Raw genomic sequence first — 12,833 nt, 5'->3', positions numbered from 1 at the left:
CTTCCTTTATATGTTTTACCGAGTTGGTTTTCTAATTAACTTTATTAGGGCACCCCATTCAGTAAAGAAGCACAGTCCCAGGAAATGTGACATAATAATAACAGTAATGATGGGATTTGTTAAGCGCTTACTATGTGTGAGGCACTGTACTAAGTGCTGGGGTGGATGCAAGCAAATTGAATTGGACACAGTCCTTGTCCCATGTGGGGCTCATGGTTTCAATCCCCATTTTATAGATGAGGTAACTGAGGCACAGAGAAATGAATTGACTTGTCCAAGTTCACACAGTAGACAAGTGGCCTACTTCAAGAAGCTGAGACTCAGAGAGGTTAATCAACTTGCTCAAGATTGCACAGCTTGGTACTCATTGGAACTGGTTCTCATTGGAACTGGAACCCAAGTTTCCTTACTCTTTTCTAAGGTTTCTCTCCATTACTATTAGCAGCCATGTTTTTATGACTATTTTCATCACCATTATTATTTCACTTATTGAACAGTAACAATTTCTATGTCTACCCTTAGGTCTCCTTCAGTTTTGAAGAGGACACTATAGCTGGTGAGGTCCTATTGAAGTGAAAAATGGGGTTAAAAAATATCCACCCTTCCCCATATCACAGGGACATTTTGATAATAAAAGTAGATCATTGGGATGCAATCAAGTTATTACTGTATTCATTATTATTTTGAATATTATTCTAGCTTCATAGGTAAATCTAACACTTTAAACAAAAGAAAAAATATTAAACTTGAAAACCATAACTCAGATTGAAAGTTACCCTGATATATTACTTCATAATATGATCCAAGAGTTAAAATTGGCATAGAACTTATGTCTTGTGTCAGTGGCACTCTAAATGCTATATTCATTTTTTCAAATAGCAATTTTTCATTTATTTAATTTTTTCCTTTCTAAATAATATCAGTATTTATTAGGCATTTGCTATATGCCAAGGACTGGGGTAGGTAGCAGATGATAATCAGATCAGACAAAGTCCTTTTTCCACCCAGGGCTCATAGTCTAAGAGGCATGGAAGGCAGGTATTCATTCATTAATCAATCACTGATATTTATTGAAAATGTTCTGCACGCAGCACAGTATACTAAGCCCTTATCACTACTAAGCAGAGATTCATTTATCTTCCAGTATGCAAATCACTGGAAAAATATACAGATGATAAATTTTAGATGAAGAAATTGAGGCTTAAGGGCCTATGGTCACACAGCAGACCAGTAAAAGAATTGAGATTATCTGGTCTCTTCACTCTCAGTCCCATCCTCTTTCCATTATGCTGCCCTGCTTATTCCCTGTGGCTATTTTCTTCTCTGTCTTTCTATTTCTACTTTGAGAGAAACTAGAAAAAGGAGGGCCTGGGCTGTATGAGGAGTGAAAAGAGATCAGGAAATGTGAGAAAGGAGAAAATCTTTTGGTTTCATGGTCCTCTCTTCCAAGAATGTTGACGCATATAAGCGTGCAACATGATATTTATAATGTCTTTACGATATCACTCATGGAGTGAGTATAGAAATACTTCTGATGCCATTTAAAGAAACTGAGGTATAGAGAAGTCAAGCAACTTTTCCCAAGTCACAAAAAGAATCAGGAACAGACCCAAAGCTAGATCTTTTCTCCTTTAGAGCACTGTTTCACCAAAATGCAGGATCAACTTGGCTGGCTGAGACTGGGTTTGAAGAGATGGGTCTGAAGAGGAAAGGTAATATAACTGACTGACAGACAGCCACTGTAAGAGGGCTGAAAATAATAATATTAATAATTGTGGTATTTGTTAAGGGCTTGCTATGTGCCAGACATTGTTCTGAGCACTGGGATAGATACAAGATGATCGGGTTGGACTCAGTTCCTGTCCCCCATAGGGTTTATAGACTCTCATAGTCTTAATTCCATTATACAGATGATGGAACTGTGGCACAGAGAAGTTGTGACCTGCCCAGGGTCACACAGCAGGAAAGTGGTAGAGCTGGGATTAGAACCCAGATCCTTTAGACGCCCAGGCCCATGCTCTCTCCACTAGGCTACGATGTACACTGATTTGTAGCGTGCAATTTGACGGAAACAATTGAAAACTGAAGAAAGCAGCTTCCTTATGGGATTAATTCAGAAAATATCTTCTGAGAGACTACCTAGTCTAGCAGAAGGAGAAGGGGCTGGAAGTCTGAATGAGTCCTTATCCTGATCTGGGACCTGATGTTAGGCAAGTCAATTAGAGAAGCAGTCCGGCCTAGTGGAAAGAGTCCAGGCCTGGGAACCGGATGACCTGGGTTTGAATCTCAGCTCTGCTGCTCGTCTGTTGTGTGATCTTGGACAAGTCAATGAACTTCCCTGTGCCTCAGTTGCCTCATCTATAAAATGGGGATTCAATTCCTGTTCTCCCTCCTACATAGACTGTGATCTGCATGTGGGACAGGGACTGTGTCTAACCTGATTTTCTTGTATCTACCCCAGCACTTAGTACAATGCTAAACACTTAAGAAATACCATTAGTATCATTTTATTAATATTTAAGAAATACCATTAATAACACTTTGGTAATTATATACCGAATTGGTATTTACTGAATGCTGCTAATAATAATCATCATCTTCATCACTGAGGGGACCAGTTTCCTCAGCTGTAAAATAGAGATAATAATACCTGCCTTGCCCTGTCTTTTAGGAATAGTTGGAGGATAAAGTAAGATAATGGATGTGAAAGATTAATCAATCTAAGGATTTGTTAAGTGCTTACTACGTGCCAAGCACCGTGGCACTTATAAAACAATTAGATCAGACAGTCCCTGTCCCACACAGGGCTCGCAGTCTAAGAGAATAGGTAAAGGGGTACTTAATTCTCAGTTTACAGATGAGAAAACTGAGGCACAGAGAATTTAAGTGTCTTGCCCAAGGTCACAAAGCAGGCAAATGGTAGAACTGGAATTAAACCCCAGGTCTTCTGACCCCGAGTCCTTTCTACTAGGTCACGCTGCTTCTCATAAGTGAAAGTATTTTGATAAAATAAAAGTATCACACAAAGTCAAGGTGTTATTGGGATTATTTTCCATTGTGGTACAGTGGACAGCATGGTATTATTATGTAGCACAATGAACAATGCTTCAGAGTGTAATGTAGCCAAGATTTAAAATACCACTTAGCTAAAGGCCAAACCATCTCATGGGTTTATTCTCTTCCTCTTGCCAAAGACATAAATGTCTAGTTCTCACTCTAACAATAATGATAACAAGTATGGTATTTGTTAAGTGCTTAATATGTGCCAAGCACTGTACTAAGCATTGAGGCAGGTACAAGATAACCAGGTCAGACACAGTCCCTGTCCTACGTGCTCACGTTCTAATACTGTGCCTTAAGCTTCCTGTGTAGGTTTGAGGAAAGGGAACATTTTAGATTCTTAAAGATCTTGGGGTTAATCTTAAATTTGAGCCCCTTAATAGTAAAGCGGCAGGAGAAGTACATGCCTAGTGAATCATAAGAGTCCTTTCCAGACTCTGTCAAATAATAAGTGTTTTTCTTTCAGTGCACAGATTCAGAATGCATGATTTCTCTTCTTTCTTAATTGCTTTTAAAATCTTTTGAAAATGAATTGCAGTCAGGGCAGAATTTGATTGGCTATAGTTTTCTCAAGCTGTGCCGGGATGAGATCATGCCTCCATGGGTCTTAATTCATCAGACAAATTACTCTCTCTAATACCAGTCAGCATGTCATAAAAAAGTGGAGAAGGAAGAAAACTTTCTTTTAGAGTAATTTACCTTTCTACTCCATTTGGAGATCTAATTTTAAAAAGAAATAGAGTGATTTTCTTATATATATATATATATATATATATATATATATAAAATCAGGCACATTTTCCATGGCAATTTTAGCCAGAAAGAATTCTATTGAAATGTTCCCAATCACTAACCTGCAGGGTTTTTGCCGTCCCTTCCCATTGATGCAACTGCAAAGAAAAATACTGTAGCAAAGAAAAATTGAATATTATTCTGGTTTTGGAAAAAAGGGGGCAAGACAGAGACAGAGAGACAAAGAGAGGTGTCTTGAGGAAGTTGGAAGGCCCAGAGCTGGAACTAGAAGGTGTGAAGGGGATATGCAATAGGAATGTGACTTGCAGAAGAAGCAATTGTTTGGATTAATGCTGTGTCTAGGCACCCTATCATATCTACCCAATCCCTAATAGAAGGGGTTGAATAATGACTGGACAATCAATCACTTAGTAGAATTTATTGAGCGCTTACTGTTTGCAGACACTGTACTAAGTGCTTGGGAGACTACAGTACAACAGAGTTGGTAAGCAAGAAGCTTATAGTCTAGATGACAGGGAGCAATGTCCCATTATGATTGGCAATCTGACGCCAGTCTGGCACCCACCCCTGAAAGAAGGAAAGCAATGGGGGAGGAGTGGAGCCACACAAATTCCCACCTCCCTTTTCCCCAGCACCATCCCCTGGTTGCAAGTGGGCCCAGTGGATAGAGCAGGGGCCAGGAAATCATAAGGGCCTGGGTTCTAATCCCAGTTTTGCCACTTGTCTGCTGTGTGACCTTGGGCAAGCCACTTCATTTTTCTGGGCCTCAGTTACTTCAGCTGTAAAATGGAGATTAAGACTGTGAGCCCCATATAGGACATTGCCAGTGTCTAACCTGATTAGCGTGTATCTACTCCAGCACTTAGTACAGTGCCTGGCATATAGTAAGCACTTAACAAATACCATAAAAAAGCTGCCACCAACTTCATAATTTAAACGATGAAGACAGATGACCAGGAACCAATATATACAACTTGTTTATTCATATCTTTTTGAAGGATTTCACCTGAATAGCATGTCTTAGTGCAAAAGGTGTCAATCCATCATGGAACCCCTGAAGGCTCTGAGGGAGCTTCTGTACTGAGTTCTCCATTTCCGTCCCTTTACTGACAAGCAGGAAGAAAGAGAGGAGATTGGAGGAAGCTAAGGACTTAAAATCCCCAATATCACTGAAGCAACATGGTCTGGTGGATAGACCACAGGCCTGGGAGTCAGAAGGACCTTGGTTCTAACCCCAGATCCATCACTATCCTGCCGTGTGATCTTGGGCAAGTCACTTCATTTCTCTGAGCCTCAGTTACTTCATCTGTAAAATGGGGAGTAAGTATGTGAACCCCATGTGGGACATGGCCTGTGTCCAACCTGATTACTTTGTATCTACCCCAGTGCTTAGAACTGTACCTGGCTCATAGTAAGAGCTTAACTGTACCTGGCTCATAGTAAGAGCTTAACAAATACCATAAAAAAATATGTCAGAGTGCTGGCAGAGAGAATGTGCAAGGGGAGGCCCCTAGGTTTCCTGTGCATATGCTGAAAGTCCCAAACCTAAAAGTCTGATTACCATCTTGTCGGTCTCTCTCGGGAACACAGAGTAATAGTCATCCCTGTTCAGAAGCTTTCTGGTATTGTTGAAGGCCAAGGATGAGTGCATCTGGGAATCCCTCCTAAAGTGCAATGAGAATGGAATAATGGTTTTCTCTCTCTCTCTCTCTCTCTCTCTCTCTCTCTCTCTCTCTCTCTCTCTCTCTCTCTCTCTCTCTCTCTCTCCCTCTCTCCATTTCTCTCTCTCTTCTCTCTGTCTCCCTCTCTCTCCATTTCTCTCTCTCTCTTTATCTCAGTCTCTCTCTCTCTCTCACACACACACACACGCACACACACACACACACACACACACACACACACACACACAGGTAAACATGGGACATTTGCCCCATGCTAACTTCCTTCTTCTACAGGAAAACATCAGTGTCTTCTCCTTGATGTTTTTATGCACATGAAGTATTCAGAGCCCATGACTCATCTCAACACCTCTTTGCTGCTTCCCTCCAGCTCATAAGGAACCCTACTCTCTAGCCTCTTACTAAGCCTCTTTTCATTTCTGACCAAGGTCCTATAAACAAAGAGAGGGGTTTGTAGTATGCAAAGACAATTCTACTATTTTACCTTGTTTTTTTTTCCTTTGTTCCAGGAAGCAGAATGTGCTTACACCCTCTTTGTCATGGCCATCTTTTGGCTCACGGAAGCTGTTCCTCTGTCTGTGGCGGCCCTCCTCCCTGCTCTGATGTTTCCTTTGTTTGGAATCATGTCTTCTAAGAAGGTATGTTCCCTGCCATTCAATTAATAACTTCCCAGAATTATTCTGAACATTCTACACTGTTCTCCCCATGCCACCTAAGATCATATTATATCTTTCCCAGTGATCTCTGCTCTTTGACCTGCTCTTCCAAAACAAGGAGAAAGAGGATCTGATGTATTTACTCTTCAAATCTTCCAAACCACGGGTTTCCCCACATTCAAAACCTTCCTGAAAAGCCACCTCCTCCAAGTGGCATTTCCAACCAATACCCACTTTTCTATGCTTTGTGAGAGTGAACAAGTAGAAGGCAAGTCTCTTCCCTGAAGAGGCTTACAATCTAATGGGGGAGAAAGGCAGACCCAAACTGTATACAAACTCTAATGTTACAGAAACAACAGCATGGCCTAGGGACAAGAGTATGGGCCTGAGAGTCAGAAGGACCTGGGTTCTAATCCTGTCTCTGTCACTTGCCTGCTGTGAGACCTTGGGCAAATCACTTAATTTCTCTGGGCCTCAGTTCCCTTTTCTGTAAAAAAGAGGTAAAATACATATATACTATTTACTCTAGACTGTTAGCTCTTCATAAACAGGGAATGTGTTTACCAACCCTATTATTACTGTACTCTCCCAAGTTCTTAGTACAGTTCTCAGCACACCATAAGCACTCAGTAGATACCACTAATTGACAGAAAGAAATTAAGACATACCACAGTTATTATTATTGGGACTGTGTCCTCTAATTACATTGCGGTCTAGTAAAATCAATCCATCAGTAGTATTTATTGAGCGCTTTCTATGTGCAAAGGACTATATTAAGCATTTGGGAGAGAACAATATGATTAGTAGACACTATCCCTGCCCACAAGGAGCAGAACAGTGCTTTGCCCACAGTAGAAACTCAGGAAATATTGAGGATACTGATGAAGGTAGTTGCATTTTAGCCAGGGAAAATGCTAGCTACCCATTTGTTTGTGCTGGCATCAACACACCTGTGATTGCCTAAGTGTCTAGTACAAGATCTCCTCACACTGAATAGACCATTTCCACTCAGCAGAATTCAATCTTCCCCAGAGGTTTGAAAAAATAATTTTTTTAAAAAAGGAAGGACCATACCCATTTTCCTTTGCAAGAACCTGACATTTCAAAAGAGAAATCCAAATTAAGTTTCTCATGTATTTCTACTTTGCTCATGCTGAGAGGAGTTTATTCATGTTGAGAGGTTTTTCTTACCTTGACATAATTTAAGAGTACTGCTCTGAAGAAAATACATTTGGTTTCCCATTAATAATCTGAAACCCATTAGAACCAGAATCTCTGTATCTATGCAGACATTAGCTAGCCAAGACCCAGAAGTTCCCTAGCAATGAAGCAAGCTAAGGAGAGAAAGTTGTCTATTCAAGATCCTTGTCAGTGGAATTCATCATCTCAGCAAATGGGCACAAAGCCAAAGTTGCAATCTTTATTCTCATCTTCTCCCTTGCCCATGTGTTTGAAGGATTTCTTTGTATCATTCCTTCAAGAATCTGGACGATCTGTCACTGAAAAAATCTCTCCACTTCCTCAAACTGACACTAGGAAGAGGTTTGAGAAGCAGCATGGCCCATTGGAAAGAGCAGGGGCCTGGGAGTCAGAGAACCTGTATTCTAATTCCTGGTCTGCCACTCGTCTGCTGTGCAACCTTAAGCAAGTCACTTAACTTCTCTGAGCCTCAGTTACCTCATCTGTCAAATGGGAATTAAACTGTGAGCCCCAGGTGGGGCATGAACTTTGTCCAACCTGATTATCTTGTGTCTAAGCCCAACACTTAGAACAGTACTTGACACATAGCAAGCTCAGAACAAACATCATAAAAAAAGTTTCGTTTTTCATTGAGGAGTTGGTTTTAGCTCCCATGCAAGCAAGTTCAGAACAAATATCATAAAAAAAGTTTCGTTTTTCACTGAGAAATTGGTTTTAGCTCCCATGCACTACCCACCTCAGCACATACCACTTCCGTGAACAAATACCAATGTTTGAGTAATGATGATAATCAGGTTGGACACAATCCCAGTCACACATACTAGCTCACAGTCTAAGTAGGAGAGAGAACAGGAAATTGAATTCCCATTTCACAGGTGACGAAACCGAGGCACAGATAAATTAAGTGACTTGTCCAAGGTCACACAGCTGGCAAAACCAGGATTAAAGTTCAGATTTTCTGATTCCCAGGCCCATGCTCTTTCCAGCAGGCAATGCTGCTCTCGCTTTTTGGACTGGGGTCCAAGGGATTGCTCTCAGTTTTATGTTCCGTATAGAAAATGTCAGGCTGCCCCGGCATTCAGTGACTATTAACAATGGGATGGGAGCCACAGAAACACAAGGATTATAACACAGCCTTATAAATCCCACATAAAGATTGCTGCACCCTCCCCAGTTCCTCTTCCCTTTCAGGTCACGTGCACCCGCTCCCATCATCTCAAACCTAAGGGTTCTGAAGGAGCTCCACTAGCAAAGAGAAGAGCCTAAAGCCCCTGTTCTCAAGATCATGTCACACTTTGTATGGTCCCAATAAACAAATCAAACACATTTTACACAACTCCTATAGACTAAGCTCCTTGTGGGCCGGGATTGCATCTACCCTATGTTAACATACTTTCCCAATTGCATATTACAGTGCTCTGGACACTGTAAGCACTCAATAAATATCATTGATTGACTGGTTGACTTAAAAGAAGTCTGTAAGAATGAAGTTTTTCTTTCCTTTTTAAAACGCCTCCAAACCCAGTTTCAAAACAGGGTTTAGTTGGACCAAGGTAAAATTTAATCAATCAATCAATAAACCAGATTTATTGAGCACTTACTGTGTGCACAACACTGTACTAAGCACTTGGGAGAGTACGCTATAACAGAGTTGGAGGATGTGTTCCCTGACCACAAAGAGCTTGCAGTCTACAGGGAGAGACAGACATTGATATAAATAAATGACAGATATGTACTTAAGTGGTGTGCAGCAGAGGAAGGGGGGAATAAAGGATTGAATAAATTCAATTCTCTGTCAAATGACAGCAGTGATGATGGGTTTAATTATCATTTTAGGTGGCATCGTCTTATTTCAAAGATTTCCATATACTGCTCACTGGAGTCATCTGCCTGGCAACATCAATAGAAAAATGGAACTTGCACAAGAGGATTGCACTGAGAATGGTCATGATGGTTGGTGTGAATCCAGCCCGGTGAGTCTGAAAATGACTTCTTGACCCTCATTGCTGACTGAAAACACCGAGCCATGGAAATCACATGTTGCTAGTTTCTTAGTCTAGTATTTGATCTTCTAGGCTGTAAGCTGGTTGTGGGCAGGGAATGTGTCTACCAACTCTGTCATATTATAATCTCCCAACTTCACATGGTAAGCACTCAGTAAATACTATTGATGATGATGGTGATAAGGATTCTTTCTTGTTAAAATGCAACTGGAGGTCAGGTTTGAATTAGAGAGGCTTCTCCCTTCTTGCAATCCCAATAAACCTGTATTAACTCCCCCTAAACTGCACCACAGGTGGAAAAGCTGAAAAGAATGTGCAATCACCACAGATGCCCTGGGTCGATATCTAAATAGATTTCAGGTATGAGTTGCTTATTGCCTTCAATTCCACTTGCTTGCTGTGTGACCTCGGGCAAGTCACTTGAGATTTCTGTGCCTCAGTTTCCTCACATAAAATGTGGATTCAATAACTGCTTATTTAATCAATAGTATTTGCTGAGGGCTTATTGTGTGCTGCTACCCACCCTGATGAAGCAGTCACCATCTATTCAGTCATTCAATCATGTTTATTGAGTGCTTACTGTGTGCAAAGCACTGTACTAAGCTCTTAGGAGAAAACAAATACAAAAATAAACCGACACATTCCCTGCATACTAAGAGACTTCTAATTCCAGGCTAACGATGGGATTCATGGTCAGCACAGCCTTCCTGTCCATGTGGCTTAGCAACACCTCTACTACTGCCATGGTGATGCCAATCGTGGAGGCCGTCCTCCAGCAGATAATGCGTGTGGAAGCAGAGGTGGATGCCACCCAGATGACTTATTTCAATGGATCCACCAACCTCGGCTTGGAAGTTGAAGGTAAAGAGGTTTCTCCGGGTGGCGGAGGGGTGGGAAGGAGGAGCAGTGGTTAGGGTAGAGTATTGGAGGAGGGTGAGTCGGGATTCTTTTCCCCAGCTAGGTCACTGGAGAGCTCTGGTGACTTGCACCATTCTGGTTCCCATCTGCACAAGGCCAAAACAAGCATCCTATTGGAGAGGAAAACCAAAATTTCAGGATTCATTTGTTCTTATGGGCTAGTGCAAAGAACCCAAGGCTTGGAATCAGGAGACCTAGGCTACTTAAACTGTGAGCCCCATGTAGGACAAGAACTGTGTAAAACCCTCATATCTTGTAACTGCCCCAGCACGTAGTACAGTGCTTGACACAGAGTGTGCATTTAACAAAGATCATAATTATTCATTATTATTATTATTCTAGTCCTAGCTCTGCCATTAACCTGCTGGGTAAGTCATTTGATTTGAACTGGGCCTCAGTTCCTCATCTAAAAAACGGGGTTAATAATACCTGCCCATTCCTACTGCACATAATCTCTAGACTCTAAATTCATTGTAGGCAGGGAATTTGTCTGTTTATTGTTATAGTGTACTCTCCCAGATGCTTAGAATAGTGCTTTGCTCACAGTAAGCACTCAATAAATACAATTGAATGAATTGAATAAATGAATGAAAGGGACATTTTAAGAGCCAAATGAGATATTTGATGTGAAAGTGCTTTGGAAAAATAAAAGTGCTACTTAACAGAATCTGGGAGGCCTCATTTTCAAATGTGGGAAAGGGGAGTTCATTCTCAGCTCTCTTAGGGGCAAGTTAATAAAGCTGAATGGAAAGGCATTTGATTAAGGTCATGCATTTTGTGCACCTTTTTTAAGAGTAAATCCCATTACAGTGTACTTTATCATTCACCCAGCGACCTACGTCTAAAATTGAATTTGATTTAACAAGTGGGTTCTCACTCATACTTCGTTTTGCTACTGCTTACCTTCCTCCTAAATGTGCAGAACACTGTACTAAGAACTCAGGAGAGTATAGTGCAGCAGAGTTGGGAGGCACATTCCTTGCCCACAAAGAGCTTACAATGTGGAGGGAGAGATAGATGCTAAATTATAGATATGTACATAAATGCCATGGCTGAGGGTGGGGTGAATATCAATCTCTATGGGTACAGATCTAAGTGCATAAGAGAAGCAGAAGGGAGTTGAGGATTTTAGTCAGAAAAGGACTCTTGGAAGAGATGTGATTTTAGTAAAACTTTGAAGGTGGGGAGAGTGGTGGACATAGGCAAGAAGTTGGCAGTGAGATAAATGAGATCTAGGTACAGTGATTAGGTTGGCATTAGAGGAGAAAATTGTTGGTATTGAAGGAGAAAATGGGTTGTAGTAGGAAATCAGCAAGGCATGGTAAGGGGGCGAACTGATTTTGTGTTTTAAAGCTGATGGTAAGGAGTTTCTGCTTGATGCTCTGTGTCAAGCACTGTGCTAAGTGCTGGAATAGATGCAATAAATTAGACCAGTCACAGACTCTGTCCCATGTGGTGCTCACAATCTAAGCAAGAGAGAGAACAGAGCTTGTGACCTCTCTTTGCAACTATTATTGAATTCTGGCTCCCACCCGCAAAAGATCTCCTTGTTGACCATGCCTATGTTTTCATTAATATATTTCAGAAAGTGCTAACGAGAGTGGAACTAATGACTGTAAAGAGAAAAGCATACAAGTTACATGGTAAAGAGCACAGACTTGATTTTATATCATGTTTTTCTTAAAAATACTGTAACCACAATATGAACTGAGAAAATATGTTTTTATATACAGCAACGATGCAGGTCAAACTGCAAGCAAGATCGAGCAGGAAAAGGTATTTTGTACTGAATTTGTTTCTAAATAATTCTCTATGGTATATACTAGGTGGACAAATCATCACATGTGTTTAATTTTCCTCAAGGCACCCTTTCTCTGGCTATGAATTGAGAATTGTTTTGCTTCAATTGTTTCCAGAAGGTGATTTTATAGTTGAATGCAATCTCTCAAGTAAATTGGGAAGTAGCATGGACTTAATGGAAGGCACTCGGGCCTGAAAGTCAAAGGTCCTGAGTTCTAATCCCACTCCACCACTTGTTGGCTATTTGACCTGGGGCAAGTCACTTAACTTCTCTGTGCCTCAGTTCCCTCATCTGTAAAATGGGGATCTTGTATCTACCCCCAGTGCTTAGTACAGTGTGCTTGAGAAGCAGCTTGGCTCAATGGAAAGAGCACAGGCTTGGGAGTCAGAGGTCATGGGTTCTAATCCTGGCTCTGCTACTTGTCAGCTGTGTGCAAGTCACTTAATTTCTCTGTGCCTCAGTTACCTTATCTGTAAAATGTAATTAAGATTGTGAGCCCCACGTGGGACAACCTGATTACCTTTTATTCCCCCACCCCCCGCAGGGTTTAGAACAGTGCTTGGCACATAGTAAGTGCTTAACAAATACCATCATTATTATTATTATTACAGTGCTTGATGCATAGTAAGCACTTAACAAATAACACAATTATTAAATTCAGAGACATCTTCGGGCCTGCAAGGAGTTTTAGTTCACTCCCAAATTTCCATCCAACATTGTCTCATTAAGTTAGTTCAGTAATGATGACAGTGCATTTCAGTGA

General features: G+C 41.0%; 1 protein-coding gene across 3 annotated transcripts in view; it reads left to right on the top strand.

Moving 5' to 3' along the window:
* SLC13A1 (solute carrier family 13 member 1) overlaps positions 1 to 12,833 on the top strand; it is an 89,773-nt gene that overhangs the window by 38,760 nt on the left and 38,180 nt on the right. For all 3 annotated transcript variants that reach the window (XM_038752622.1, XM_038752621.1, XM_038752620.1), the window contains exons 2-6: positions 6,002 to 6,130; positions 9,185 to 9,321; positions 10,025 to 10,212; positions 11,855 to 11,912; positions 12,003 to 12,045. In XM_038752622.1, coding sequence (XP_038608550.1) covers positions 6,032 to 6,130; positions 9,185 to 9,321; positions 10,025 to 10,212; positions 11,855 to 11,912; positions 12,003 to 12,045 — 525 coding nt within the window. In that variant the 5' untranslated portion in view covers positions 6,002 to 6,031. The remainder of the gene's footprint in view (positions 1 to 6,001; positions 6,131 to 9,184; positions 9,322 to 10,024; positions 10,213 to 11,854; positions 11,913 to 12,002; positions 12,046 to 12,833) is intronic.

The sequence above is a fragment of the Tachyglossus aculeatus genome, chromosome 10 (genome assembly GCF_015852505.1).
Source record: "Tachyglossus aculeatus isolate mTacAcu1 chromosome 10, mTacAcu1.pri, whole genome shotgun sequence".
NCBI lineage: Eukaryota > Metazoa > Chordata > Mammalia > Monotremata > Tachyglossidae > Tachyglossus > Tachyglossus aculeatus.
Note: the sequence above shows the minus strand (reverse complement) of the source record. Positions and strands in the feature narration are given on the sequence as shown.